The sequence below is a fragment of the Falco rusticolus genome, chromosome 1 (assembly GCF_015220075.1).
Source record: "Falco rusticolus isolate bFalRus1 chromosome 1, bFalRus1.pri, whole genome shotgun sequence".
Classification (NCBI taxonomy): domain Eukaryota; kingdom Metazoa; phylum Chordata; class Aves; order Falconiformes; family Falconidae; genus Falco; species Falco rusticolus.
This window is the reverse complement of record NC_051187.1, coordinates 83,031,025-83,057,363: the sequence shown is the minus strand read 5'-3', so window position 1 is coordinate 83,057,363 and position 26,339 is coordinate 83,031,025. Positions and strand designations below refer to the sequence as shown.

At 49.7% G+C, this 26,339-nt stretch overlaps 1 protein-coding gene across 8 annotated transcripts; it reads right to left on the bottom strand.

The window, feature by feature from the left end:
- Positions 1-16,123: 16,123 nt before the first annotated feature.
- On the bottom strand, positions 16,124-25,029 carry THNSL2 (threonine synthase like 2). Of its 8 annotated transcripts, none has more exons than XM_037387398.1 (10): positions 24,828-25,027; positions 23,911-24,138; positions 23,021-23,215; positions 22,612-22,754; positions 21,692-21,770; positions 20,681-20,829; positions 20,167-20,310; positions 17,799-17,924; positions 16,748-16,887; positions 16,124-16,618 (listed from the first exon to the last, which is right to left on the bottom strand). In XM_037387398.1, the coding sequence occupies exons 1-10, from the start codon at positions 24,877-24,879 to the stop codon at positions 16,351-16,353; spliced, it is 1,524 nt and encodes a 507-aa protein (XP_037243295.1). In that variant the 5' UTR covers positions 24,880-25,027; the 3' UTR covers positions 16,124-16,350. The 8 variants fall into 8 exon arrangements, with proteins under 8 accessions (XP_037243295.1, XP_037243288.1, XP_037243320.1 ...); XM_037387391.1 differs by having other exon boundaries at positions 21,692-21,922; positions 22,602-22,754; positions 24,828-25,026; XM_037387423.1 differs by having other exon boundaries at positions 21,692-21,922; positions 22,602-22,754; positions 23,911-24,034; positions 24,828-25,026.
- Positions 25,030-26,339: the final 1,310 nt, after the last annotated feature.

The window sequence follows — 26,339 nt, the reverse complement described above, 5'->3', positions numbered from 1 at the left end:
CATCTTGCTCCATCTTCTGAGACATGTCTAGTTGCCTGAGTTGCCCTATGGACATGGGTATTTTTCTCTACTGAAGAAGCCCAGGCAGCCAAGTGGGAACAGGGTGGCATTCACATCACTCACCAGTCTCCGCAGCATTGACTTCTGGGGCTGAGCGTGTACCTCAGCTCCCTTTGCAGTCACCAAAGGCTCTCTGGAGGTGCAATTCACCCAGCCTGCTTGTGACTGCTTTAGGACAAGATGAACTGCACCCTAAAGTCCCCTGGCTATACAGATTAGATCTCCATCAACAATCAAGGGAGCATAGCAAGAACTCCAGGCCTTTTACCTGTCTGCATTTAGTCATATAGTTTCCACTGCTGGTGACTGAAGCTGGGTGAGGTAACGATTTGCATTAAGGGAGGAGAAACCAGCTTAGGTGGGGCCCCCACGGCTGGTGCAAGGAGAAGGATCAGCAAAATGGGCTTGGGGGTGAAAAAATTGATATGCCCCACAGGGATGTCCCTGCTTGGATGGGACCTGTTCTGATGACTGCTCAGGACAGAGACGACCTCAGCAGTGGATGCCAGCTCCCAGGAGAGAGTGGGTATTTAGTCCCAGCTCCTCACTCTACCTAAAGCCAGCCTGTGGGGTGAGTGGCATGTCCTATGGCTCTCAGCACTGCCATGAAGTGACACAGATCAGCTCGTGGCTTTAGCTTGACCTAGCTAACCTGCCATTGCACCAAACCACCATGCTGGTGCCAAACCAAGGGAGATGTCATTTTTCAGGACTGCATGACATTTGCTGGGGCAGCACCTTTGTGAGTGGCTTAGTCTCCCAGCCTGACGTCTCTGTGTTGCAGATACATGATGCTTAATGCAAAGCAGAGAGCAGAGCAGCAAACCCTCCCTTCCAGTGCTGAACAGGATGCTCTTGTGCTCAGCTATAGCTTTAGTTGTGATCACCACTTGTATTACCCCCTTCATTACCCCGTTCAATTTCCTTATGATAAAATTACCTTTTATCCATTCTACCATTTATGCTTGGTTGTCAGTCTGATGTGATAACTGTAAAGAGGTTATTCTTTATATTACAGCTCCTAAACAGACTGGGGCCTCCTAATCAGACACCAGCAGAAGCAGATCTATCTCCAGCAGTCCTTTTTTCCCTGTCCCATGAGCGGGCTGCCACTGAAAAGGAACCCCTCAATGCTATTGTTTCTACTGTAGCACTTCTAAACACGCTTCTTGAAGGTCCTTTCAAAGGACCTTAGCGTGAGCCTTGAGAAGGAGGTTGTGTGCTCAGCCCAAGCCCATCTGTCCCATGCCCTATCCGTATATGCCTTGTCCTCTTCTTTGTGACCATGCAGTTGCTCACCCAGCTCGACAGTAACCTGAGAGGGCTTCATCCCAGTGGAGTTGAAAAAGTTTGTTTCTACAAGATTGGGATCTTGCGGGGCTGCAAACATGACCCCTGAGCCCATACAACATGCCATCTGTGCCAGATGATGGGAGAGGAGCAGCAGCAACCTGGTGTCCCCCCATCAGCCGCCTTGTGCCAGCACTGATCTCCTGAGGTAGATCTAGCTCACACCAGCAGGAAGGGAAAGGAGTCCTGCAGGTGTAGCTTGTACCAGCTTGCCAGGCAAAAGATCAGTGCAAAAGAATGTACCTGCAAGTATAACTTCACAGATTTACCTTGGGGCCTCTGTCGTTGCAGAACTATCACCCTAGCTCACGCCAACCAGATGTTGCCACACAGCAAAGATTTCAGGTGAAGTCACCCTTGGGAGAGGAGAAGCCAAGAGGACTTCTGCTCTGGCCTGGTTGTGCACCATGCACATGGCCACAGGAGGGACAGCCCAGGCTCCCCAGCCAACCACCCAACAGAGACCATCCACCCCTCCCCAGGGCATCCATCAGCCACCCGTTTTGCTGCAGGAACCTGCCAGGGGCTTTTTCCTCTTTCCATGGTTTTCCTCTGGGATACAAAGCTATAGAGCTGGCCAGACAGAAGCAGGGTATCTAGGAGCCTGGGAAGGGCACAGCTTGCACCCACTGCTTGGTTTGGGTGCCTTCAGGGAAGATACATTGAAATAGGTGTCCTGCCAGCAGCAAGCCTTGCACAGATGTCTCCTTTCTGCAGGAGATGGGGAGGGATGGTCATCACAAGCAGTCCTCATCTCCTCTTGTGTGGCATCTAAGCAGTGTCAGGGATATGCCCACGAGGCCCCAGTGTGCACCAGGGCATGGCATGAGGGTGATGGTCCCTGGCCAGATCCTGACACAAGGTGCTCCATGGGGAGACACGGCCCCAGGCTGGTCTCAGCCACCCACTCACACAGCAATCTCTCGGTACCCCACCACGCAGTTTCTCCTTGCAATGCCTTTGCTCTGCAGCGAGATCAAAAGGCATCCAACCCACTGATCGCTCGGTTTTGTGTCGAAAGGCTCCCTGATTACCTCACCATTAGCTGCACCCATTAAACAAAATCCTAAAGGTTTTAGACAAAGCTGAGGTTTCAGATGAGAGGGCGAAGGAATGACTCAGTACCTTTAAACGCCAAAGTCTTCTCCTCCGTCCTGTTTGTACAGCACCTAGCACGAGGGGTCCAGGTGCATGCCTAGGGCTCTGAAACACCGCCACAATTAAATAATAAGTGTAATAGCAGCTGTACTCCCACCAGCAGGGTTTTGTTTTATTATTTAAATATTCAGTTACGCTCAGTAGCACCTCTCAGAGATGCAGTTTACATCAGTGAGGTGGAGAATGACCCCATGGCTGGCCACTGGCGCCCACCGTTGCAGCACGGGTACGGCCAGGAGCCCATCGCTGCCTGCTGGCACCCATGGGAGCAGCCCTGGTGCTGGTGAAAGCAAGGATGGGACAGGAGGCAGCAGCTCAAGGGTCCTGTGATTCCCCAAGGGCTGGGAGAGGGTCTTTTCTGCTGATACTCGAAGCTTATAGACCTATAAAGGTGGTGAGCCCCACCTTCGGACTTGTCTGAACGAGACCCCCAGCTGTAGGCATCTCTCCAGCTGAGACCATCCAGGGACAACAATCACAGTGGTGTCATCTGGAGTTGGGTGCAGGCTCAGGGGAGCAGGGAGGGGTGCAGAAGTTGTCTTCTCCTCCCTTTCCACCTGGAGAATCAGCAACAACACATTTCAACCCTAAAAAAAAAAAAAAAAAAAAAAAAAGAGAAGAAGAAGAAGAAGAGCTGATACAAAACAAGCAGCACCGTGGTTTGGCACCGCTGCCTGAGGTTTGGGCTGATGATCATTTACTTGCTGTTGGGTACCAAACCCAATGGGAAGGCAACCTCCAGGACGACAGGTCTCCCCAGGGATCCTGGAGGCTCTCTGCCCAGCTCCCAGCATCGTCTGGCCACAGCCCTCCATGGAGCCCACCGTTGGTTCCCTGGGCTGATGAGGCTCCTGGGAAGCAGCTTGCCCTCAGCCTGGTACTTCTCCTGACAGGTCCAGCTCATGGTTTAGAGCAGTGGTGGGAACCACCTGCATTTATCACAGAAGAAATAGTGCCATCTACTGACATTAATAACTGTTCCTAGAAAGCGAGAGGTGGATGCTTCTCTCCCTTGCACTGATGCACATTTGGGGTCATGTCAGCTGGAAAAACACCCATAGGGGTCCATGCTGGTGGGGCAACCCTATGAGTGACCCACACACAGGGCTGGGGCATGCACACAGCTTGAAGCCCTCACAGACATCCAGGGTGAGCCCCGTGGCTGGGACAGTCTCAGTACTGGGACATGGACCATGAGCACCCCCAGGAGAAGAGCTGGAGGGGAAGGTGCTGGTCACTGCTATCCAACAGGGTTTAATCATCCTTTAATCCTCTTCACTGTTATTAATGAACAAAGCTAAACCCCTCCAACAGGCTGCACTTCAAGAATCATCCCTCATCCCTTACAATTCCTTAGTATAGCTTTTTCCTCCCTGACCTGTGATCCTATGTCCTCTGATCCTGTGGCGTGCTGGATTTACCAGGGCTCCTGGAGGAGCTACCCTTGGCTGCTATGGTAAAAGCTGAGATATTTTAATGGTCCTTTTCAGCCTCGTCAAAGTCTCAGCTCCCATACAAGTCCCTGGGAGGTAAATACATTCAGCACAATGGTCCCTACACGAGTTTCAGACTAGATATAAGGAAGAAATCTTTTATGGTGAGAGTGGTGAAATGCTGAAACAGCTTGTCCAGACAGGTTATAGATGTCCCATTCCTGGAAACATTCAAGGTCAGGTTGGACAGGGCTCTGAGCAACCTGATCCAGTTAAAGATGCTAAAGGGGGCTACAAGAAAGCTGGAGAGGGGCTTTTTACGAGGGCCTGTAGTGACAGGACAAGGGGGAATGGCTTTAAATTGAAAGGGTAGATTTATATTAGATATTCGTAAGAAATTATTCACTATGAGAGTGTTGAGACACTGGAACAGGTTGCCTGGAGACGTTGTGGATGCCCCATCCCTGGCAGTGTTCAAAGCCAGGCTGGATGGGGCTTGGAGCAACCTGATCTAGTGGAAGGTGCCCCCTGCCCATGGCAGGGAGTTGGAATTAGATGATCTTTAGGGTCTTTCCAGTCCAAACCATTCTGTGATTCCATGATTCTATGCAGGGGGGGTGTACTAGATGACTTTTAAAGGTCCCTTCCAAGCCACACTGTTCTATGACTCATATATATATACACATACACTATATATAGATTGTATATATGTTGTGCAGGGACCATGGCAGGAGATACCACCCTTCTCAGATGCGGGAAAGGTAAATCTTACTGCTTGTGTCCAAAACTGCTGGGAGAAACTCTTCCCTGGGAGGATCCTTGCCCACACAGGGAGGCACAGGACCCCAGGTGGGGAAAAGTCCTCTGACAGGGAGATGATCCCACATCGCCAGCTCCCCAGGGACAGGTGAGTCGCAGGAGACTGAGTCAAAACAAGATGACATGAGCTGCAGTGAGTCGCTGAAGCCAGGTGAAGCTCAGCCTGGGAACAGCCTGTGCAAAGTGAAGCTGCTGATTTTCTGATTTTCCGAGCTGACCTACCAATAGCAAAACCATCAAAGCAGGAGGCACATTCCTGAGGTCTGACCCAGTGCGGCAAAGTCAAGGAAAGGTTCCCACTGAACTCAACAGACACTGGACTGTGGCCACAACACTTACATATAGCGAGGGTTTATTTATTATTTTTCCCCATGGTTTTGTCCAAGTCTTCATCCTGCCAGGGATCTGTCTCACCCTGCAACAAAGAAGTCAAATTTATCCTGCAGAGTCATTTTAACACAACAGATAACCAAATATATATAGTTAGAAACATAAATGTGTATGTATATATATATAAAACACATATATATACATACAAATAACCTCTTAAATGAGAGGCCAGCATAGAAAACAATCAGAATAAACACTGTAATAATTCTAATTATGCAACATATTCTGCCTAATATATTTATTTTTAATGGTAGTCATTTTAATAGCTCTAAGGCCCTGAATTAGTCCAATATGTTCCTAACTATGTTCACTTTAAATACAAATGTTAATGACTTTTCCAGAGGGTCCAGCACCCTGGATGAGCTTGCTGCACACAAGTATATTCTCCTTAACATGTTTACTTTTAATAACAGGTTTAATGATGCACTCGGGGCCTAATAACTGTGTTTAGTCACAAAGGCAAAAACCAGCTACAAAATACCTTCTCCAAAAACCAGGCTACAGGGGATCGCTGCGCTGTTTCAAAGCCACACCGGCCATCCTTTAATGTGCCTCTGTGTATTTTTGCTCTGCCTGGACCCAGGCTGGGGACCCGGGGCACAGATGAGTAGCCCCGATGGACTTTTGGAGCTGGTTTCGGGGTAAGCAGGGGACCACGTGCAGAGGCTGAGCTGTTTGGGGTGAAGGACTGCTGCCAAATGTGGCCTTGCCTCCTCCCACCTGTGATGCTCAGCGGCTGGATCTGGTGAGACACATGGGGTGAGTTTCAAAGGAAGGTGTTCCTGGGCTCCGGCGGAGGCATCCTGGGGCTCTCACTGACGTCGCCGGCAGAGACGTGCCAAAGGGGAGCGCATTTGAAAAATCACACCCACCACCTATTAAAAAAAAAACCAACAACCAACAAACCACCAAAAAACCCAACAACAACAAACCCCAACTCCTACCTTCAGCTTTGCAAGAGCTAGAAGTACAACCAAATTAAGAGGCAGGAGGCAGCTGCTCTCTGCTTTCATGCCCAGATCAACCTATTCCCCCAAGCCTGCAACCCAACCAGCCCCACTCGTGTCTCAGCACTCCCAGCTGAGGCTGGGGGCAGACAGGACCCCCTGGCAACATCTACCCCAGCAGAGAGCTGCTTTGGGCTTCACAAAAGAGAGCTTCACACAGCGGTGTGTCTGACAGTGCTTTGCTCTCCCTGACTGCGTCCAGACCTGTCCAAGCACAGACCTATGTCCAGACCTGTGAAATCCCACATACCGGGGAGATGCTCGGAGCCGCCTCCACGACCTGCAGGCATAGGACCAGCCCGACCCATCCCTTTCCATCCACAGTTTGAAGGGTCACCTCATGGGGTGTCACAGATGTCTCCAATGCACAGTGGGTCCACGGCAGCATGTGCTGGCAGAGCTGGAGCTACCCCAGGGGCAGCACCACACTTATCCCCCCAACATGGGAGCATCCTGGGGCACGCATCACGCACCAAAAACTTTATGGATGGTCCTAAATATAATCGTGGCAGACCTCAGCAGACTTCAGCTCCACTTGCATGAAGAACACTTGCAAGGCTGGAACCAGCTCTAATTTGTATACCTTCTGCCCCAGGGCCCGAGCAAAACAGGGAGGGTGGAATCCAGTAGCATGTTGTGCATAAAAAGATTATGCCAAAGATAACCTTATTGCTAATAATAACCCTGGAATCCGATCCTGTGAATAGGCCCTACTGAATGTTTGAACACAGGCATTCCTCGGTTAGGTTTTTCTGCCTACAAATATTTCACTTGAGTCTTTAAATACTAATCACATAATTCAGACGAAGGCTTTTTATCTTCAAAGTGCTGCAGGAAAAAAAAATTAATTCATTAATCAAAGATAATTAAAGGGCACAAAACATGCCTTTTTCAAGCGCGGGGAGCCAACCAACGCAGCGTGAAGCCATCGTGGGGACTCCGAGCATCTCTCTCCCGCTGCGAACGTGATTTTCCCGGAGCGGCGCCCAGGCAGTAGCCTCGCTTGTTCCCAGCAGCTCCGCTCAAGCTGTCTGCCTGACATGTGTTAGGCTGTATGTCTGCCACGCAGGAAATAGGGTTTGAAGCTCACAGCCAGGAGCAAAAGCTGAGATTGAGGCTTTAATGAAGCTGGGATTGAGTGGCTAGGGTGGTTCAGTGAAGCAGTAAATGCAAACACATTATCACCTGAGAACTTGCTCCAATTTCACACCAATTAACTAGGAATGAGAGAGGAGGGCTGGGGCTGGCTGCAGAGATGGCTGATAATCCTGTGAATGGGCAGAAATGGCTCGTATGCAGACGCGCTTGTGCCAGAAAGAGTTTGTTAGATAACGCCAGTCCCGGCAATTTTGTCTTGGGGAGCGAGCATGTCATTACTGGAGCTGCTTTTATTAGCAAATATTAAAAGCATTTGCAGAAATACAGATGCCCGTGAGGGAAGTACGGGTGGAAAGTAATAAAGCAATATCTGATTATTTTATTTCTCTGCCAATGCATCATATCACAGGGGGAGGAAAGCGGCAGGGGAGAGGGAGAAGAGATCAGGGATGCGAAGGACAGCTGGTGCAGCTCATGGAGGGGAATATCCCATCCTTGCCGAACCCCTCAGATGCTCAGCTCTGGATTTGGGGTGCGGTTGACATCTAACCCACCACCTGCAGATGTAGGTCTTGAACCCCACTAGGAGGGCAGAGAGTGTCCCCAGACTTGCCTCGGCAGCAGCAATGGGACCCATCCCCATCCCCTCCACCTGCACAGGGACCCAGCCCACGTTCACCACATTTTAATATTTGAGCTATTTCCCTTTTTTCCTGCTGGGATTATTTCCAGGTTAGGAGTTAGGGTGGAAAAGGGGCAGCAATTTAGGGGACACACTATTAAATGGATTTCTATGGATTCAATACTACAACAAATTGTATCCTTAGTGTGTTTGGCCCCACATTATCCCTTCATTAACCACTAGTTTCGATGTCTGCAAGTGACCCACCGATCCTCCAAACCACACCAGCCATGATATGTCCTGCAATCAGCAGGTTGAACTAGAGCAGTTTCTTGAATTTAGATGAAATCTTACCTTCATTTTAAAATGCATCAGTGATAAAGAGGCCACTACAAATGCAAGGGCAAGAACCCCTTGCTGGGTTTCATGATGGCACACTGGGCTGGAGATCTCCAGAAAAAAATCGGGTCTGGGTTGTTTTTTCTCATTTGGGCAGGAAATCTTTGAGAGGTGGGGAGTTTCCCATCTCCTGCTGGGGAAGGTTCCAGGACAAGGCAGGGAGTGCTCCTCATCCTCTTCAGCCCAAGGTCAGATGGGTGAGAGCAAAGCCCTCCAGGTTTAGCGTCTTGCACCACCGTTGTTGCTACTCAGCCGCCAGGCTGGTCCCATCCATCTGAGGGATGTGAACGAACCGCTGGTCAGCAGCAGCACCTTAAACCATGGCAACGCCACAGCCTGGATAGCAAAACACACGGGTGCCCCTGGGCATGCAAATCTATATGGATTAGCTTGGGCACTCTAATGTGGGGTACCCAAGATGCACTTCATTAGGGGACTGAAAAAGTCTGCAGCATTTTTAGAAGACACACCCTGTGTGCACCGTTCACCCTGGGGCAGGTCTGTGCCCTGAGAGGGGTCCTTAGTGCTGCCCCAGCTCTTCTGTGGCAAGGCAGCACCTGGGAAGTTCTGTTATCTGTGAGAGCTGCCAGCCTGCCCTGCTCCTCAGCGGGGAGCTCCAACAAAATAATTGCAAGAAAAGTGCGAACAGGGGAAAAGCAGTCACCACGCTCCTCTCACTCAATATTGAATTACTCCAGGATACAGGAGGGACCGAGATATCTCCCTTTAAAATCATGAAAATGTTTTCTTTCGTGATGGAGGATGGATAGCCAGCAAGGGACCAGGAATAACCATAATATGCTAAAAAACCTCAGGTGTGGTCCACCTCACTAAGAGCCAAGGAGAGTACTGGAGCTGAGTGAAGTTGATACCTCACGTCTGAGCAAGGGAGGCCCTGGGTGCTCCCTGCCCTGCTGTGAGTCTGATGTTTGGCGTCCTGCTCACTTCAGGTGTGCATTCCCTTCTGAACGGGCTTGGGAAGGAGGCGAAACCTGTGGCTTAAATGATCAAGAGCCAGCACCTTCTGAGCCCGGTGCTGGGGGATGCTTTCCCCCAGGGCAGGGTGACCCCTTGCTCCAGTTGTTCCAGCCATGGGAGTGGGGACCTGCAGTCCTTCCCTGTTGTGGTGCTGTGGCGTGTAAATCACTCTCCCAAGCAGGAAAAACACTGCTAAGTGGCAAATCTCCCGTACCGTACACAGCGGTACGCCCAAGCCCCGGTGCAAATCCACAGGGCTCTTCCTGTCCGCTCTCTCCAGCCTGTAATTATCTTAAAGGCAACAATTAAAACTATTGAAACGCATGTGATGGGTTTAGGGAGCATAGCTTGGCTAATCCTCACAAGCATCCCAGAGGAGCGGAAGCAAGGAGCTCCCAGGGGCTGGATGCTGGTGCTTTGCTGGGCAGGTAGGGACTAAGTGGAGCTGCAAAGGACCAAGCTCAGGGTGAGGAGGTGGCAGCAGCCTGGTCCCCAGCTAGTGTGGGACCCCAGGAGTCTCCCACATGGCAGCATCCAGGCTGGTGCCAAGGGATGGGTGGGCTGTGGGAGGGTGTTCCCAGTCCTCAACCCCACCTTGGTGCTCCCCAGGGTCTTGCAGAAAGTCAGCAACAGAAAAGACCCCATCCCCAGAAGCTACTCTTTCACTTAAAGCTGTGATTGTAAACTTCAACAGCAAAAATGTTATCTTGCTTTTTCCATCTAGGTCCAGGATCTAGCACAGTGAGTCCTGTTCCATTCCATATGTCAGATACCAAAATAATGCTACACTCATCATACACAGCCCCTTCTGCCTTCCCCATCCCTTATTGCAGCATCCCACTGCTATTTCATATTCATCTGCAAAAGGCTGTGCAAACATCCACGATGATCTCTGCTCAAGGAATCCCAAAGCAAAAGCAAGGAGATGAATAACAAAGAAGTGCATGAAATACCACTGACCTCCTGTGCTCATCACGTCTTAATTATTTATTTTTCCAAGGAATCCTTATTTTTGCTATTTTTCTGAAAGCATCACCCTCTTGGAGCCATGTTATATGTGATTTTCCACTCTGCTTTCTTTAAGAAGTGGTTTCTAACCTGCCCTAAAAAAGCTGAACAGCTTTGGGAGCCCCAAAAGACAGGGAACTAAAGTGCAAAAAAGAGAACACAAACTCTTTGTTCTCAGTATCTCGTGATCTTAAAGTGCTCAGGGTGATCTCAGGGGCATCAGGGCAAGGACAGAGCCACTCAGGGCGGCCACTGGCTTCTCCCTTTTCCGGCCCTCTTGCTCCAGCAAAGCAACACTTTCCTCTTCCCCAGATCACCTTTTATTGTGATATGGTGTTTTAAAGTTTTCTGAAACTTCTAAAATTCCTGAATTTGCTTCCTTTCCCAAACCTCGAACAGAATTTTAACCATTTGGACTAAAAGTGAGTTATTTTACCTTCAAAATATCCTTTTTTTAGCTCAAATCTTTTTTAAAAAGTTTCTGCTCAGAATCAGCTCAGTTTTGGTGGAGCAAAGTCTTTTGTTACAGTCCAAACAAACTCAAATTCCTTTTCCATTAAATATTTCATTTCTAAATGCAAGCTAGCTTTATTTTCTTCTTTGGTTTTTCTTTTCGCTTCTCATTTCCCTCCCTTCCACATTTCTAAAAGGCAATTAAGTGAAAAAAATCCTCTTCTGAATCACTTCTGCTACTGCTGACATCAATAACTCCAAGGAAGCTCCCAGCCCTGTGCTCCCCTCACCTGGGAAGGAGCCTACAGAGGGTCCTGCACCCCCTCCCATGTTCACCACTCCCCATGGATGCCCATCCAGCTGCATGAAAACCACAGGACAGACCCAGCCATGGGGCTGGGGGGACATAAAAGCCTACAGCAAATCCATCCTTGGGTTGATAGGACACCAAAAGGGCTGTGGCTTTTTTCTGAAAAGTGTAGGGAGCCATCAAGGCAGAGGAGCATCACTCGGGGTGCCCACAGGACTGTGCTGTCCCAAACCAAGGACCCCCTTGCAGGCAGGCAGTAAGTCTGTCTTATGTTCTCTGTATATTTATCGTACATACTCTACAGACCTCAGGTTATAAATCACACAACTGCATCCTTAAATGTTTCCATTCAAAAAAAAATACATATGTGCGGCTGTTGAACACAGTCCCCACTGTCTTCACCGTGGTGAAGCTCTTCATTGTCATTGTCTGGTGAGAACTGGGTCCACCTACAGGTGGATGTGTGGATTTGGGGTGACTGGCAGGAGCTGGCTCCATTCCCACTCTATGCCTCCTCTCCTCCCTCCCATGCTGCCTGACATGGCTGTGGGACAGAAACATGTTTGTCATGACCCAGCTCTGACCAGGGCATCCTCCAAGCAAGCTGCATCTTCCCCCACCACTCTTATAAGCGGTACAGCAGACGGCCGGTGTCTCTTCATATATTTATTGATTAAGGGTAGCATTTTAGATAAGCGAAACCTTTGAGGGCAGGAGTAATGTTGGGTGTAGGTGTCGTTCAGCATTGTGGGCATAAGGCAAATATTATTTAGGGGTTGCTTTCCATCATGTGAGCATCTGACTTTTTTATTTGCATTTCTAGAGGGCTTTAGAACTAAGTTTCTATTTGAAGCCAGAGGGGCAAGAGGGCAGCAGGGCTGGTGGGAGCTCAGGTTTCCCTGGGAAGCACACCCTGCGCTGGGAGATTAATATTGACCACGGGAGCAGCACGGGGATGGGAATTTACAGCACTGCCTGTTTTTTTCACAGCGAGGGTGAAAAAACTGGGGAAATCAAGAAGCAAGTGAAAAAGGTGGACTCCTATCTCCAGATCTTCAGATCAAGATGTTCATAAGCCAACAAGTTGCCGAGCTCAATGAACGCAGCAGAGTGATGTTCAACAGCCTGTGTTGTGCCGGAGATCAGACAAAGTGATCTCCTCTGTCTTTAAAATGTACGAAGCTGCAAGATCTTAAGGGCATATAAACTTACTTTGATTGCAGGGCTGGGATCTTGGAAGTCACATTCCTTTAATTTCCTTGAGCTGGTTGCTTTTCCCCGCGAAGGACATGCACAGGGTGGTGAGTTTTCAATGGAAACTGGTTTTGCCCCATTTTCCACTTCTCTCCTGCTCCAAGAAGTGCAGAGCTCCGGAGGCCTGCCTGCCTCTTTCTATGCAGACAGAAAGGGCTGGGTGTCTGTGTTTAATTACAGCCTGAAAGAACTGCATTTAAAAGACAACAGCAAGCTATTTCATTAATACTTATCATTAGCACACATAGGAATGCCTAGCAGCGAATTGCAACAACAAAGCAACTCCTTTTTTTTTTTTCTCGTTCTTGCACTTGGGATAAATTAATTTTAAAAAAGAGTAAACAAATGATTTACACCAGATTTGAGAGGATTTTTTATGGGGTGAGAGTACTGGGATAGTAGGTATTACCCTAGGACAGCAGAGATCTCTAAGAGCAGGCTTTCCAATCTCCAGCTTTCCTGGCCAGGAGGCTTATCTTCACCTATCCATCTATCTATCTTTCTATCTCGGCATTTACGCTGGGCTCATCCCCATGTCTGAGCGCCTACTTGTCTTCATACCTGTCCATAAATTACATGGCACCCTCAGGGTATTATAAATAATAATTCAACTTCCAAACCTTCAGAACACTGTTTTAAAGCATTGGCTTATAATTCACCACGTTGTGGACTTCTCCTCCCAGCCCATAAAGGTAACCTTGGAGCAGAAAGGCATGATGCTCCGGTCAGCAGAGTCAATGCCCCCAAATCAGTTCCTTGGGTGGGAGGGGTGGGGTGGGTGGCTGTGAGTTGGAAGATGAGGATGAACATGGTGGCAAAGCACAGAGGAAGTCTGGATTGCTCAGCTCATGGGAAATAGAATCCTCTACCGCAGCCCACCAGGGATGTTTATATCCCCCTGAATTTTAACTCAGCCAGCACAGGGGACAGCCAGTCATCCCATGTCCTCCTTTAATTAACAGCACTCTTAATGACACTATTAATGGTGGGAGCGATGAACCACAGCCTGGTTCTGCTGCTGAGGTCTCCATGGGGTGCAATGCCAGGCGATGACTGCTAGCTCGGAGTTAAAGGGTAGACCCCATGTGTAGCCAGATCCCAGCCCACCCTGGGGCAGGCACCCCAATCCCTTACTGGACATGCCAACACATGGCTACAGCACAGCAGGATGCTTTGGTATGTGTGAGCTATTGGGTAGAAACCTCCAGCTGAGCCATGGGGGACCCTGTTCCTATATCCCAATACATTGCTTTTCCAACCCAACATATTGCATCTCCATCCCAACACATTACTTTCTCCCTGGGGTACGTAGACATTAGGAACATGTCCCAGCCGTGTCACTCAGTGTGAAGGGTGTCCTGACCTCTGGGAGAGCATGGGATCCCCACGGAGGATAGCCACTGGCTTGTGGGCATTACTGTGTCCTGGATCATGTGGGTCAGATCTGCTCAGAGGGACCTGAAACTGGAAATTTTGCTGGAGAAAGGTGTGAGCAGTTGATGTATGAGACAAATTATTTGACAAGTCTGTCCTGGATTTGTGATCAACTCTGGAAGGTGCAGAACTAATATATCATTAACCCCAGGAGCACGTCAAGCTGCCAGAGCTCAGAGCCACCCATCAAAGTGTCAGATGAGGAGGTACCAACTTTCTGCATGACTTTCTTCCCTCTGTTTTCCATCAAACAAAGCTGACCTTCCCTCTCAGGTGGAGACCTGAGGAGGAGCGAGCAGAGCCCTGAGCACACATTTTGGGGATGAAGTGGGAGCTCCTGGTGTGGGAGCAGCCAGGGATGCCATGGTCCACAAGCAGGCAGTGGGACACGGCATGCCCACAAGGCCAGGTTCATCCTCACATCCCTGGCACCCAGGCCACCACGTGCAGCCACGCATTGCTCTCTGAGGGAGCGTGGCCGCCCTGCAAGCCAAGCCTGTCTGTGCTCCTTCTGCCTCAGCTCTGGGCATGAAACAGGCTTTTCCTGCTGTGCTTCTGCCAGAAATGGCAGAGAGAATTTTCTTAGTGTCTTGCCCAAAAAACATCTGGTTTAGACTGGGAGAGAAGCAGCACCCTCACCCTATAGGGGTATCCAAGAGATGGTTAAGAAATAAATCCCTTTCCACCTCACATGGGCATCGTCTGCAGTGAGGCTGGACCCTTCACCCATCGTACTGCTTGGAGTGCTGGGATGGGAGTGTGGGATGTGTTTGCCACACTTTCTCCTTGCAAAATGAACCAATGCTTTGGCTGACTGCAAGCCCAGCATCCTTCACCCCATCCTTCCCGGTGGTCCCCAGCCAGGGGTCTGGGTTTGGCTCCTCACCCTCCCACTCCTCCTTCCTGCTCCAGTCCCGGACAGTAAGCTGGATTTGCAACCTCTTGCTTGGATGCAGAGCTGGTGTAATTTCAGGCCTCTTACCCCTCACAGGGTGTTTTAAGCTATGATTAAGTGCTAAATTACAACTGGGCAGCCATCCCTGGCCAAGAACCACAAGATGTGGGGAGGCAGCTATTAAAGGTGGTGGAGTCCGACGAGTATAACGTGCATCAATAATAGGGGCAGTCGGACGCAGGGGTCAGATGGGATCGGGGGGGTGGGGTGGTTTCATCAGCACCACCAGTGACTTGCTGCACCACCTCCCAGTGCAAAGCCATCCTTTGGGGTGAGGTTATTCCTGAGGACTAGGCTGCATTGCTGCTTAAATAAGAGGTATTTTGCTGGCCAGTTTGGCTCTTAAAGAGGGGTGGGTGATGGCCTTGTGAAGAATCAGACCTTTCCTGGACCCCACCACCATTTTCCTCCCAGCTGCTCTACCCATGCAACTAGTAGAGCCATTAGCATTAAAAACATCTAGCACCCATGTGCTGTGATTTTTTGCATCATTTTCAACTAAGCTGTTCCCTCATCCCCATTAGTTGGAATGGGGAAGGTGCGGGTCCCTCCTCTCCTGCAGGGTTTTGGTGGGATGGAAAGAAGCAGTGTGGGGCTGGCTGTGCTGGGGGGGCTGAGGAAAAGGCTGCCCAGGTGCCAGCAAGGTGGCTTGCAGCCCTGGCAAAGCTTCCCGCTCTTCCCGCACATTCTGCAACATCCCAGACTGATTTACTTCATAGAATTTACTTTTACCCGGCTAAATGCCACTAAACCTTCAAATTAATCCTCCCTTTACAGGACTTCCTTTGATGTCAAAGGGGGAATTTTTTTTTTATGGCAATGGGGGATTTTTCCCCCCTGGTGTAATTATTCCCAATTCCCACCCCCCACCCCCCACCCCTTTTTAGGCACAAGAGATTCCTGCCAGATGCATGACTTGTGGAGGCAGCTCCCACACAAGGTATTTATATATTTATATGTATATGATGGGAACGTGGTATTGAAAGACTCAAAGTTTCAGGCAGAAGATAAGGGGAATTTCCCATTTCCTATTGTTTTCATGGAAGTTGCCCAGGAAGAGTCTGCAGCAGGACTAGGACCAAAAGTTGCGAGACACAGCATCGGAAAGTAGCTCCTTAAGACAAACATGTCCAGGGAAAACATTTAACACTATCGCTGAGCACGTTTGGATACCTGGGAATGATCCCTGGCATTGCTTAAATTACAGGGATGGGTAAAGTGGATCCACCCAGCCCTGCATGTATTTCCCATCGAGCATCTCGGATGGTACTGGCATTGCTGGGCTGAACATCCCAGCACTGGGCCAGGATCACTGGATAACGCTCAGGAAGCTGGCGACTGTGAGAAGTGCTAAGGGAGCTTTCTGTAATAGCTAGTAATGATGAAACAGGTGGGTTTACTCAGCATTTCATCAGTTTTTATGAATTACTAGGAAAAAGGGGATACAATTGCAGAGCTCTTTACTGAAAATGTTATGAAATAGTCTAATTCAATAGCAAAGTGTGTTCTCACTGATAATTCATTGCATGGAGAGTATAGGCTCCTCTCCCAGCACAACACAGGGCTCTCCTGGGAATGGAAAATGAGCCCTGGGAGGCATGGGCCAGCCGTGCCCTGGAAGCTCAGGTCTGCGTGACTCCCTGCCCGGTGATCCCCTGCTGTCCCGAGGCAGCCAAGCAATGCCGCTGTGCCTCCCGCCACTGTGCCATGGCTTCGATCCATCCCCGGAGTGCCTGTGCCCAGTCCTGTCCCCGGTCCAGGGGGGTGGACCTGGTCTTCATCGCTGTTAAGGCAGTGATTTCAGGGGGAAGCTGGGGAACCAGGCCGGCTCGGAGCAGGGCATCCTGAAATTTGGCTGCAGAGGCTGGAGCTAAGCAACACCGGGGCGCGCTGAAAAGGAAAGAAAAGCAAGAAAACTTTTGATGTGAGCCCTGAGCTGGAGATGCTGCAGGAGCAATGGGGAAGGGATGCTTTGGTCCCTGATGCTCCCGACCACCGACCGACCACCGCTGTCCTTACCCATCTGGCTGTGAGTAGTGGTAGTGAGCAGCTACAGCGGAGTGGGGGCACAGCAGGTAGTGGTTTTCCTCCCAGCAGCGCTGCATGGCTCGCACGATGTCCTCATCAGAGGCCGAGCAGGAGTGCAGGGTCTCAGAGAGCTGTGGCCCCAGGGGAAACAGGGAGGTTTGCACAGGGCATCACCACCCTTCCCGTTCCCAGAGGGGCTTGTGCCACCGGCACTCAGCAAAGCAGGTCAAAATAGGGAAGCTGGAGGATAGGGTTCCCCAGGGACTGAAGGAAAAGGGGTTGCTGCTGCAGCCAGGGGATGAAGCACTGCTGGAAACGGTCACAGGGCCGGCATGCAAGTGAGGTTTTTCCATCCCCAGGTGCTGGGAGTGTGAGTGGAGAGGAGCCAAGACTCAGCTCCAGCTCTGCGCTGCTATTTGCATTCTCCAAGGGAGTTTCTGAGAGCCTGTAAAACCTTCCTCAGTGCAGTATTCTTTCTTTCTTTTAATAATGCAAATTGTTTGTATTTATTTTGCTGCTGCTGAAGCAGGAGTAGGTACCAGGCAAAGGATGCACAGTGAGGGACAGCAGGTGTTGGATGGGAAGAGGCAGGACTTTGCATCTGGCCCAAAGAGCCTCGCAATTCAAATGTTTGGGTTTGTCTTGTATCTCTCTCTGTGTTCATGCTTTCATCTGGTGTAACACTGAGGCTGAATTGCAGCACCCAACCCAGCAGACTCCCAAATGCCATACTCAGTTTGTGCCAACACCCACTGCACGCTGCCTTGGTGGCCAATGCCAGATCTGGAGCGGCCAAGGACGAGTGGTTTCATATCCTACGTAAATAATTGTAGGCATTTTTTAAATAGTTTTGCAAAGAAGAAAGTGGCTTCTTTTTAAAAACATAATCCAAAGGGGTTTTTTAGCATCTCCGTGCCCATGCATCGGTATAAAACCCCTGCTTTGGATTCACGCTTAGATTTTTGATCGGAAACTCCCCCCTATGATCTTTTTTATTCTGAAAAGGAGTTGAAAACAACTGGTAGCACACACACACACAGACCTTTCTGTGCAAATCCTCTGGCAGCGTAAGGCTTTTTGATGCACTGAATCTCTCCATTAGTGTTTTTATCAGGTGGCTATCAGAGCCTGAGAGCAGCCAGAGGATCCTCTCCACGTTGTAAGGTTCCTGCAGTAACAAGGCAATAGATGAGCAGCAGAAATGCCGGCATCCATCTGAGGGGGAGAGCACCTGTGTGGATTCTCTCACGTCTAATTAGAGTTAAGGTCCTACCACCACGTCTTTCTTGGTGGAAGCTGGGGTGGGCTTTGTGTCTTGTCCCTACACACCTACATCCCAAGAGAAGTCTTTGGGAACATGATGTCTTTCTGACTTCTGACCTGTCAGAGCAGTCTGGCAGTGACCATCAGATTAAAAAAAAAACAAACTAATGAAGGGATGACTGATAAGTCAACAGTGTGACCACATCTGTACAATCACCTTGAGGAACCCAGGCTAATAACACACTATGTATTTGAGAACCAGAAATATCCAGCTGTTTACTTAGTGTTGCAGATGCTGCTCTGAGTCACCCAGCTCCCGCGTGACTTAATGAGACACCCAGCGCCCTGCAGGGCTGACTGCTAACCTTTATGAACGTATAAGGCACATATAGGGCCTGACTGGCCTGTATGGCTGTGTAGCAATCAGTGTTGCAACACTGCAGCAAAACTCGGTGCAAGACCTTACAGGAGGGTCCCAAATCAATTTCACTGCTCACTGTCTCATTCCTGCATGCTCACAATCACTAAGAAACATTCATCCAGGTATTTTGGCCAAGATACCTTGTAGGGACAGGTGGCACAAGAGGCACCAACTATCAAGTCCTCATCACATCACATGGCTTCAAGTGCTGGTTTTGAGTAAGCTCTTTATGCTTTTTAGTAGATGACAGTGCCTGTGACCTTTTTTCTCTCCATCCTATCCTACCTTGGCGAGTCATCAGGACTTACTCAGCCTTTCGTGTCCTTATCTGTGTAGCTTGTGGCCCCAGTCCTGTTCTTCCTCTTCCCACCATCATCTCCCAGAGCCTCCAGCCTGTAATCTTCAGTCTAGTCTGGGCGTAGCCTGCCCTTGGCTTTAGGCTGTCCTTTGCTTCCCAGCCTGACTGTCCTGAGAAGTGGCATGTCAGTGTGCCTGGACTTTGATGACCTGCTACTGGAGGTGCCTCCAGCACCATCCTCCTGACACCCCTTCTCCCATCCTTCTTTCCGCAGCTCTCACATCCAGACCTTCCCCTTCACCCTCCGTTCATACCAGCCTTATAGTTTCCAATAGAGATCACTACATTGACACCAGTAAGTTGAACTGGACCAGGACACTGGTGTGAGCACCGGCCTTCCCATTTAAGTTACTAGCCAGGTCTCTGGTCTGGTGTTGCCCCATGCCACTAGAGTTGTCCAGGAGAATGTTGGGGCCCAGTTTGGAGGCCAGGTCATGCTGGGGGCTGTTCCCAAGGAAAGTTTTGGCATGTGGACATGAGCTGCGTGGGGCTTCCTGACCTCAGGGCCAGAGAACAGCCCTTGGCTGGCTTTAGGTATTGCAAAAACACAAAGTCTACTGTGATTCTCCTGGAATTGCTCCTTACAAGGCTGACCCACACTAGACTTTCTGCTTCACCTTCAACTCTTCAGTTAGCATCTAAATGGAAAGTTTTCTCTGCTTTAGATTAGTCTGCAGAAGAGGCAACTGAAAGAGGTTGTGCACTCTCCATCCTTGAAGGTTTCCAACACCCAACTGGACAAAGCCCTGAGCAACCTGGTCTGACCTCAGGGCTGACCCAGCTTTGAGCAGGTCCCAACTAGACACCTTCTGAATTCCCCTCCACCATGAATGATTTGTTGAGCTATTGAAATATTTGCATGGATGCTTCAGATTTGAGCTGAACAATGATGTCCCACGCAGCCGTGGACAGGGATGTGCAGAGGGATACACCCATCCATCTCCTCGGGAAACTCTGGACATCATCTCACCTGGCTGCCTTCCCTCATGGTCCCAAAGTCTGGCATATGCTTAGGTGCCTCAGCAGATCAGTGCTACTGAAGGGACACAAGAGGAGCCCAACTACCCTTTGAGTGCTGAGGAGCCCCACAAATTCATGCCTTGGGACGAAAGACAAGCTGCAGACCACAGCAGCCTAGTGGTAGGAGCATAACAACTTACTGCAAAGCATGGCAGTCCCTCCAGGCCCCCAGGTCCTCACAATGTGTTTAAACAGCTTTTGGAAAACACAGGTAGCTTAAGGCCACAGTGATACAACATCAAGTATTTCACATTTTGGTCACTTGTTTGGAAGCAGATCCAATCCCTGTGGATCACAGGGCAGGTATGAAATGGGAGGCATTTAGTTCCAGGCATATGGTTTCTGTACCTCCATGCTTTTCCATGGCTGAGGCCTTTCCCTGCCTGCTGAGACTTGTTCTGCTCTGGGCAAGCTGCAGATGGCCATAGATGAGGCATTTCTTCTAGGCTTCCCTACCTTCTTCCCGGTTTCTTCTCTTACTCTTGGTGGAGCCTTTCAGAAGCATCAACAAAGCCGTTGAGACACGATAGGATTTATAATTTTCTAAGTGTCACGTTTTAAGAAACCATCCCTCTCTTGTTAACCTTGCACATAATGAAACCCCAGAAACCCAGCATTCAGCAATGCAGATTACAAAGTCAGGCCCTGAAAAGTAAGGAAGAAGCTGTTTGATCTATCTCAGCTCAGCAGTCTGCAACATAAATGCTCAGTATGAGTCACACCTCTTAATGCATCGCTGAGAGGCATTGCCAGTGGCAGAATTATGGTCTCATAAACCAGGTAGAACAGAGTACAAAAAACCCCAACTTATACAAATATATAATATTAGGTATTTTCCCATTTGAGCCGATTCAGTACATACCTGAATATCCATGGCTGATGCTAATGTAGCCTTCACGCTTTCTGACAGTGAGAAATCTCCATGCTGAACAGTCCTGTGAATGATGTCGTTGCTGTTGACTGCAGCAACAAGTCTAATCGGGAGACCCATTTTCTGGGCAATACAGCCAGCTAGAAAAAAGTGAAAAAATACATGCACGCTTGATGAAGAAACAGCCAAAGGCAATTTAGCAAGTAAGTAGTCATAAAAATTGAGTAAGCATATAGTTCAGAAGTGGACACAAATGACATTCTCTAATGGACTCTGAGATACCTGACTTTAACGTTTGGTAGAACACCAGATTATAAAATCCAGTGATGCAGTGTTCCACCTGCCATGGAACACTGAGCCTTGGGCATCTCCACATTTGAAGATGGATGGACAGGGGACCGAGAGGTCAGGCAGCTGCTGTTCAAGCAAGAAAGATGAAACTTTTGGGCTCTTGCAGCTTATTAATGCTGCTCAGATGAGCAGCCTGGAAGTGCAGTGAATGCAGTTGAGTGCATCAAATCCTTTATTGCTTTCAACAGACAGTTGCATGCCTATTTGGGGATTAAGGCAATCAAGGACTCACATTTAGAAGACCAGATAATTCAATTAAAAATGGTTGTCTTGACTGCACATCTCCAGGCAAACCAAAGTAGGACCAGGCAGGACTCCACATCTCTGTTAATGTCTCACTTAGGAAATGAAAGCCCCAGTATTTTCCCTCTTTTCTGGATCAAATACATTCTGTCCTCTTCTAATGTGCCCATTCTCGAGATAGCTACAGTTGAAAGGGTGGTTTGGGATTTTCTGCACCTTGCAAATCATCAGTGACACCTGAATGACTAATAACTATCCATGAGTAATGAAATGTCAGTGGTTCTGAAGAAATCCTACCAGAGAGTGGGTGTTTTAATAAATAGCAATACCCAGTATCTGCAAAGTGCTTTTAGTCCACAGGTCACAGCACTCTCTCTCTTCCTTATCTAACATCTTTTTTCCCTTCACCTGTGATGTTTCCTCCTCCTCCTGTTGGCACAACAATTTCCACCACTGGCAGCGGGGTGGTATCCAGGGATGGGGCACACTGAAAGTAAGCATAGAAGTGGTGAGCAATCTGCACCATAATCCTCGACCAATTGACGGAATTCAGGCTCATCAGATTGTATTTTCTGGCAAAATCGACATCAGCAAACAGTTCCTTGATAGGCTCATCGATTTCATCACTGTTCCCATGAGCTGTCAAAAGGAGAAAGGAAAGATTAGATCCGCCAACATGGGTGCATCAGGCGTGAGGTATTTCTGCTCAGTAGGGTCAGTGTCCAGCCCTGGGGTTCGCTGCCACCAGGGGTGTCCCGAGCTGCCGGTCTGCCTCGGGGGCTGCACGAGCCGGGGGCTGAGTAACACCACATGGATGCCGGGTGGTTTCTGCAGACGTGGAACTCTGGACTTTTGCTAATACAAAGTATGTATTTGCCTGGAAGGCAAATGCCTGCACCCCTTGTGAGATGCCAAGGTGAGACCAGACCCAGCTGAGCAAAGGAGTCCATGGGACAGCTCAAGAACCCAGCAGTGATTCCTAACCATGGGGACAGCACACGGTAGGGGGTAGACCACTCATGAAGGTGAAGGGACAGAGGAAAGGGGTGACTCTTGATCCTTCTAGTGCCAAGAAATGGTGCTGAATTCAGTGCAGCTAAACACCAACCGCCTGCATGGAGGCAACTCTCATCTGTGGCCAGGAGAAAAGGAAGCCTTGAACCACTTGGTCACCAAACTGGGGGTGTCAGCCTCCGTTAGCCAGGTGTCTGGGCATGGTGACCATGATGGCAATGACCCAGCGGCCTCATGAGATTTTTAGGGTGATGGTTTTGACACAACAGGGTTGTAAAGTGGACAGTCCAACAGCAATGCCAACCAGCAAATACATGGACGTTGTCTTCAATGACAGTGGTCATCTGAAGTTCCTGTATCTGGGTGCAGAACCCCTTGGGGAGCAGAACAAAGATGTCCATGTTCTTCTGTCCTCTCACGCTTTCAATGGCCGAGCTCCCCGTGTCCCCTGAAGTCCCTGTTTCAAAGTGAGGGAGAACCAAGGAAAACAAAAATTGATGCATCAATCAAACTTGCACCACTGCACTTTAAGAAAAAGATAGAGAGGTGTTCCATGAGATGTTTTTGGCTAGAGCAGCCACGCTGGCATTGCCTGGAGGTCACTCGCCAGCCACCCACAAAGCAATACCACCCTGGGACAGCTATGAGGAGAGCCATGGGATGGTGGCTCTCAAGGTAAAGACCTGCCCAGAAATGTTATCCCCGACAAAGAGACATACTCACCCACCAGAATAGTGACATGCTTCTGCTTTTTCTCCAAGAAGTACTGTAAAAACTGCCCTGTGCAGGACAAGGACAGATCCTTAAATGCGTAAGTAACCCCATGCCAGAGCTCCAACACATTCAGCCCATCTTTCAGCCTGGACAGATGGACAACATCCTTGTGTCTGAACCTGCTGAAGGCCCTGTCGATCAAGTCTAGAGGGAAAATGGTTAAAGGGGCTGTTAGGTTGGGTAGGGGAATGTTTTTCTGACCTGTGGCTTCCTGCATCTGTGCTCTTCATGCTCCTGGGAAGCTTTCTGCACATCCAAAGACTCTCAGCTGCTAGAGAGGCGGTAGTTATCCTACAAATTATTTTTAGTTATTAGGAGTAAACCAGTCCAGCTTCATTGTGTTTGATAGCTCTATGGCAAGTAACCCCAGGAGACACCCAGATCAAGCTGTGTTTAAATATAAAATACAGGAAGCCTGAATTTTATTGTAACGTGCTGTTGAGACAGAGGTTGTAGCTGCCCTCTGGTGGAAGTAATAGCTGTTAAATGTTAAAATATTAAAAACTGGATCTCGATGAGAGCATGGAGCAGCATAAAGCCCTGCTGGAAGGGCAGGTCTGGAGCCCAGCAGGGTAGCAGGGCACCCCAGCAGTGAATAGCATCAGACATCACTATTGCAGCCACCAGAATCCCACAAGGAACACCTTTTTGAGAAGGTAACAAGTGGCAGCAAGGTGACAGAGGAGAACAGGGTACAGAAAGGAGCAGGCAAAGGTGCAGTAGGCTCCATCCTCTGGGGGCTGCGAAGAGGATGGAGTGAAGGCAGGCAGATGCATCTGAACACCCCAAAATCCTCATGCACACCCCTGCAAGCAGCTCCCCGCACGGCTGGGGCTCACCATTGAGCATGCTCCGCGGGATCAGCTCAGCTGTGATGAAGAGGGAGCACAGCTCCTTCACCAGCTCCCGGTAGGAGAGGCTGCTCCACCTGCGCAGGGTGTCCCCATCCAGCAAGGGGATGTGCTGGGGCATGAAGAGGCCCTGGTCAGGTGCGTACCCAGAGAACAGGGCTCCCTCGAAGTCAACAGTCCCCGTGCCTCCCCGTGTGCTGACGTACTCCATGGATGCTGGGGAGGTACCGCAGTCATTGCCAGGGTCCCAGAGCACCCCCCCACCTGGGAACAGCCCCACATCCCAAGCTGACTGCTTCAAAAACTTTCCAGGTGGACAGACAGTACCTTCTCCCCCCAAAAGTCACAGGGAGCTGGAGCAGCTGTGTCTGGCAGAAAGCATGCAGCGTTTTGCAGGCAGTAGAAACGCTGCCTGGGATTTGCACTGAGGTGGCTGGAGCCTCCTCGTTCTGCTTTCCCTGCGTCCTTCCCACCCTGCTGCGAGACACTTCCTGGCCTTAGCCAAAGCACTGACTGCGCAGAAGTCACGGCGCAAGCACGTCATGTCCCCTACGAGCTATTTGCAAAAGCTGGAGTTTAATTTTTTTTAAAAAAATCAATAAATGAAAGGAAATAACTATGCTTTTAGAGCAAGTTGATTTTGTTCAAAGGGGTTAAACCAAGGACAGGATTTAACTTAGTGTAGGAAGGGCTGAGCTAAATCCTCCAGATTCATGCAAATCCCACCCAGCAGCTGCCGGCATTGCTGGAAAAGGCCCCCTCTCACCCCGCTTCCATGGACCACCACGGCTTTTCCCACCTCGGGCAATTGGGTCAACGGTGCAGCCCCCCGACACAGCACAGCACAGCATGGCTGCGGGCTGCTGGACCCCACGCAGCAGCAGGAAAGCAGCCAAGCGACTCACCGCCACCGCCGCCGCCACTTGCAGCCCAGCCACCCTTTGCACTTGTGCTCATGGAAAACTTCTCCCCGTTGCAACCGGCTGACGTTCCCCTCGCCACGGAGCAGGCGGCAGAGGCGGCCGCCCTGAATCGAGCCTGGGGATAGGAATACGTGAGAAAGATGGAGCCAGCTGCTCCTGGTGGTGCCAGGCATCAGGGCAAGGGGCAGCAGGCACGAGCTGCAGCTGGGAAGAAATCGAGTTAAATATTAGGAGATAGCTTTTAACTGCGAGGGTAATCAAGCACAGGGTATGGAGAGCTTGTTGTCTGTCTCTGGTATAACCCCAGGGAAGCTCAAAATCCAACTGTAAAAGCACTGAGCCACCCGACTTAGCTGTCAGGTTGGATTTAAATTTGAGATTGAACCTGCTTGAAGTCAGGTTTGGGTCAGAAACCTTCAGACGTCCCTTTCAAGCAAAATCAGTCTGTAATTCAGCTGTGCAAAGCCAAGTGTTCAGCCTACGAGGCTGAGACATCATAACAGCCCTGTCCCACCGATGGGGAAACTGAGGCACAGGAGGGAGAGGGGACGTTTGCAGAGCTGTGCAAAAAAACTCAGTTCTCCTTTGCAGGGAAAGGTCACATGCATCCCTTTTCTTACTTTTTACTATAATAAATAAGAAGTGTTTTTTGAAGGGCAAGGTCAGCACAGGACTGGTGGCTGTGCAGACCCATGGTGCAGCACAGCATGTGCTGCTGGAGTGCATGCAGGGACTTCAGCCCAGGGAGGCAAGGTGCAGAGGTACAAAGGATGGCTGATAACAGCCAGCCATGAGTCAGGAAGCCCACGTCTGCACTAAGGGACACATCAACTGCCAAAGCATCAGAGTCTGACTGAACATGCATTGCCTCTAACTCTGGTGAGTAACTGGAGCCATGAGAAAAGGCTCTGGTAGAGAGTGGTTCAGTCTTGCCCTGAGCACCAATGTGGCAACAGGCTTTTCTGCACCCAGCATCCAAAAATGACTGTTTCTGCAAGCCCCTCAGTTGGAGGCAGGAGCTAAATTTCAGGCTTTGGGCAAAGTTGCCCGTGATGGTGTTGCTCAAGGCCAAACAGGACAGCTGTAGCAGAGCAGGAAGAAAACAGCAGCTTTTAAATATTTCTGAGCTTACTCAGTGGGCCAGAGCACTGTTAATAGTCTCCGTTTTCTGATGACCTCTAGGAAATTAGCTAGAAAGGGAGCTACTTATCTGTAATTATATAAATTATATCACCTAACCAGCCTGCATCTCCCCACTGTAGGGAGATCACTGGGTTCAACATGTCTGATTACATTGCAAAGATGAAGCCTGAGCCACCCAAACCTGCTGTGACCCCAGGGCTGTCCCTGTACGTGCAGCCACCAGCTCTTCACAGCACATTGGCATGTAGTGGGGCGCTGACCCTGTAATCGGGGTCCGTCCCGCTCCCAGATTTGCATCCAGGTCCTTTCACAAGGCACTAGAAAAAACAGGCAGCAGTGCTGGATATTGCT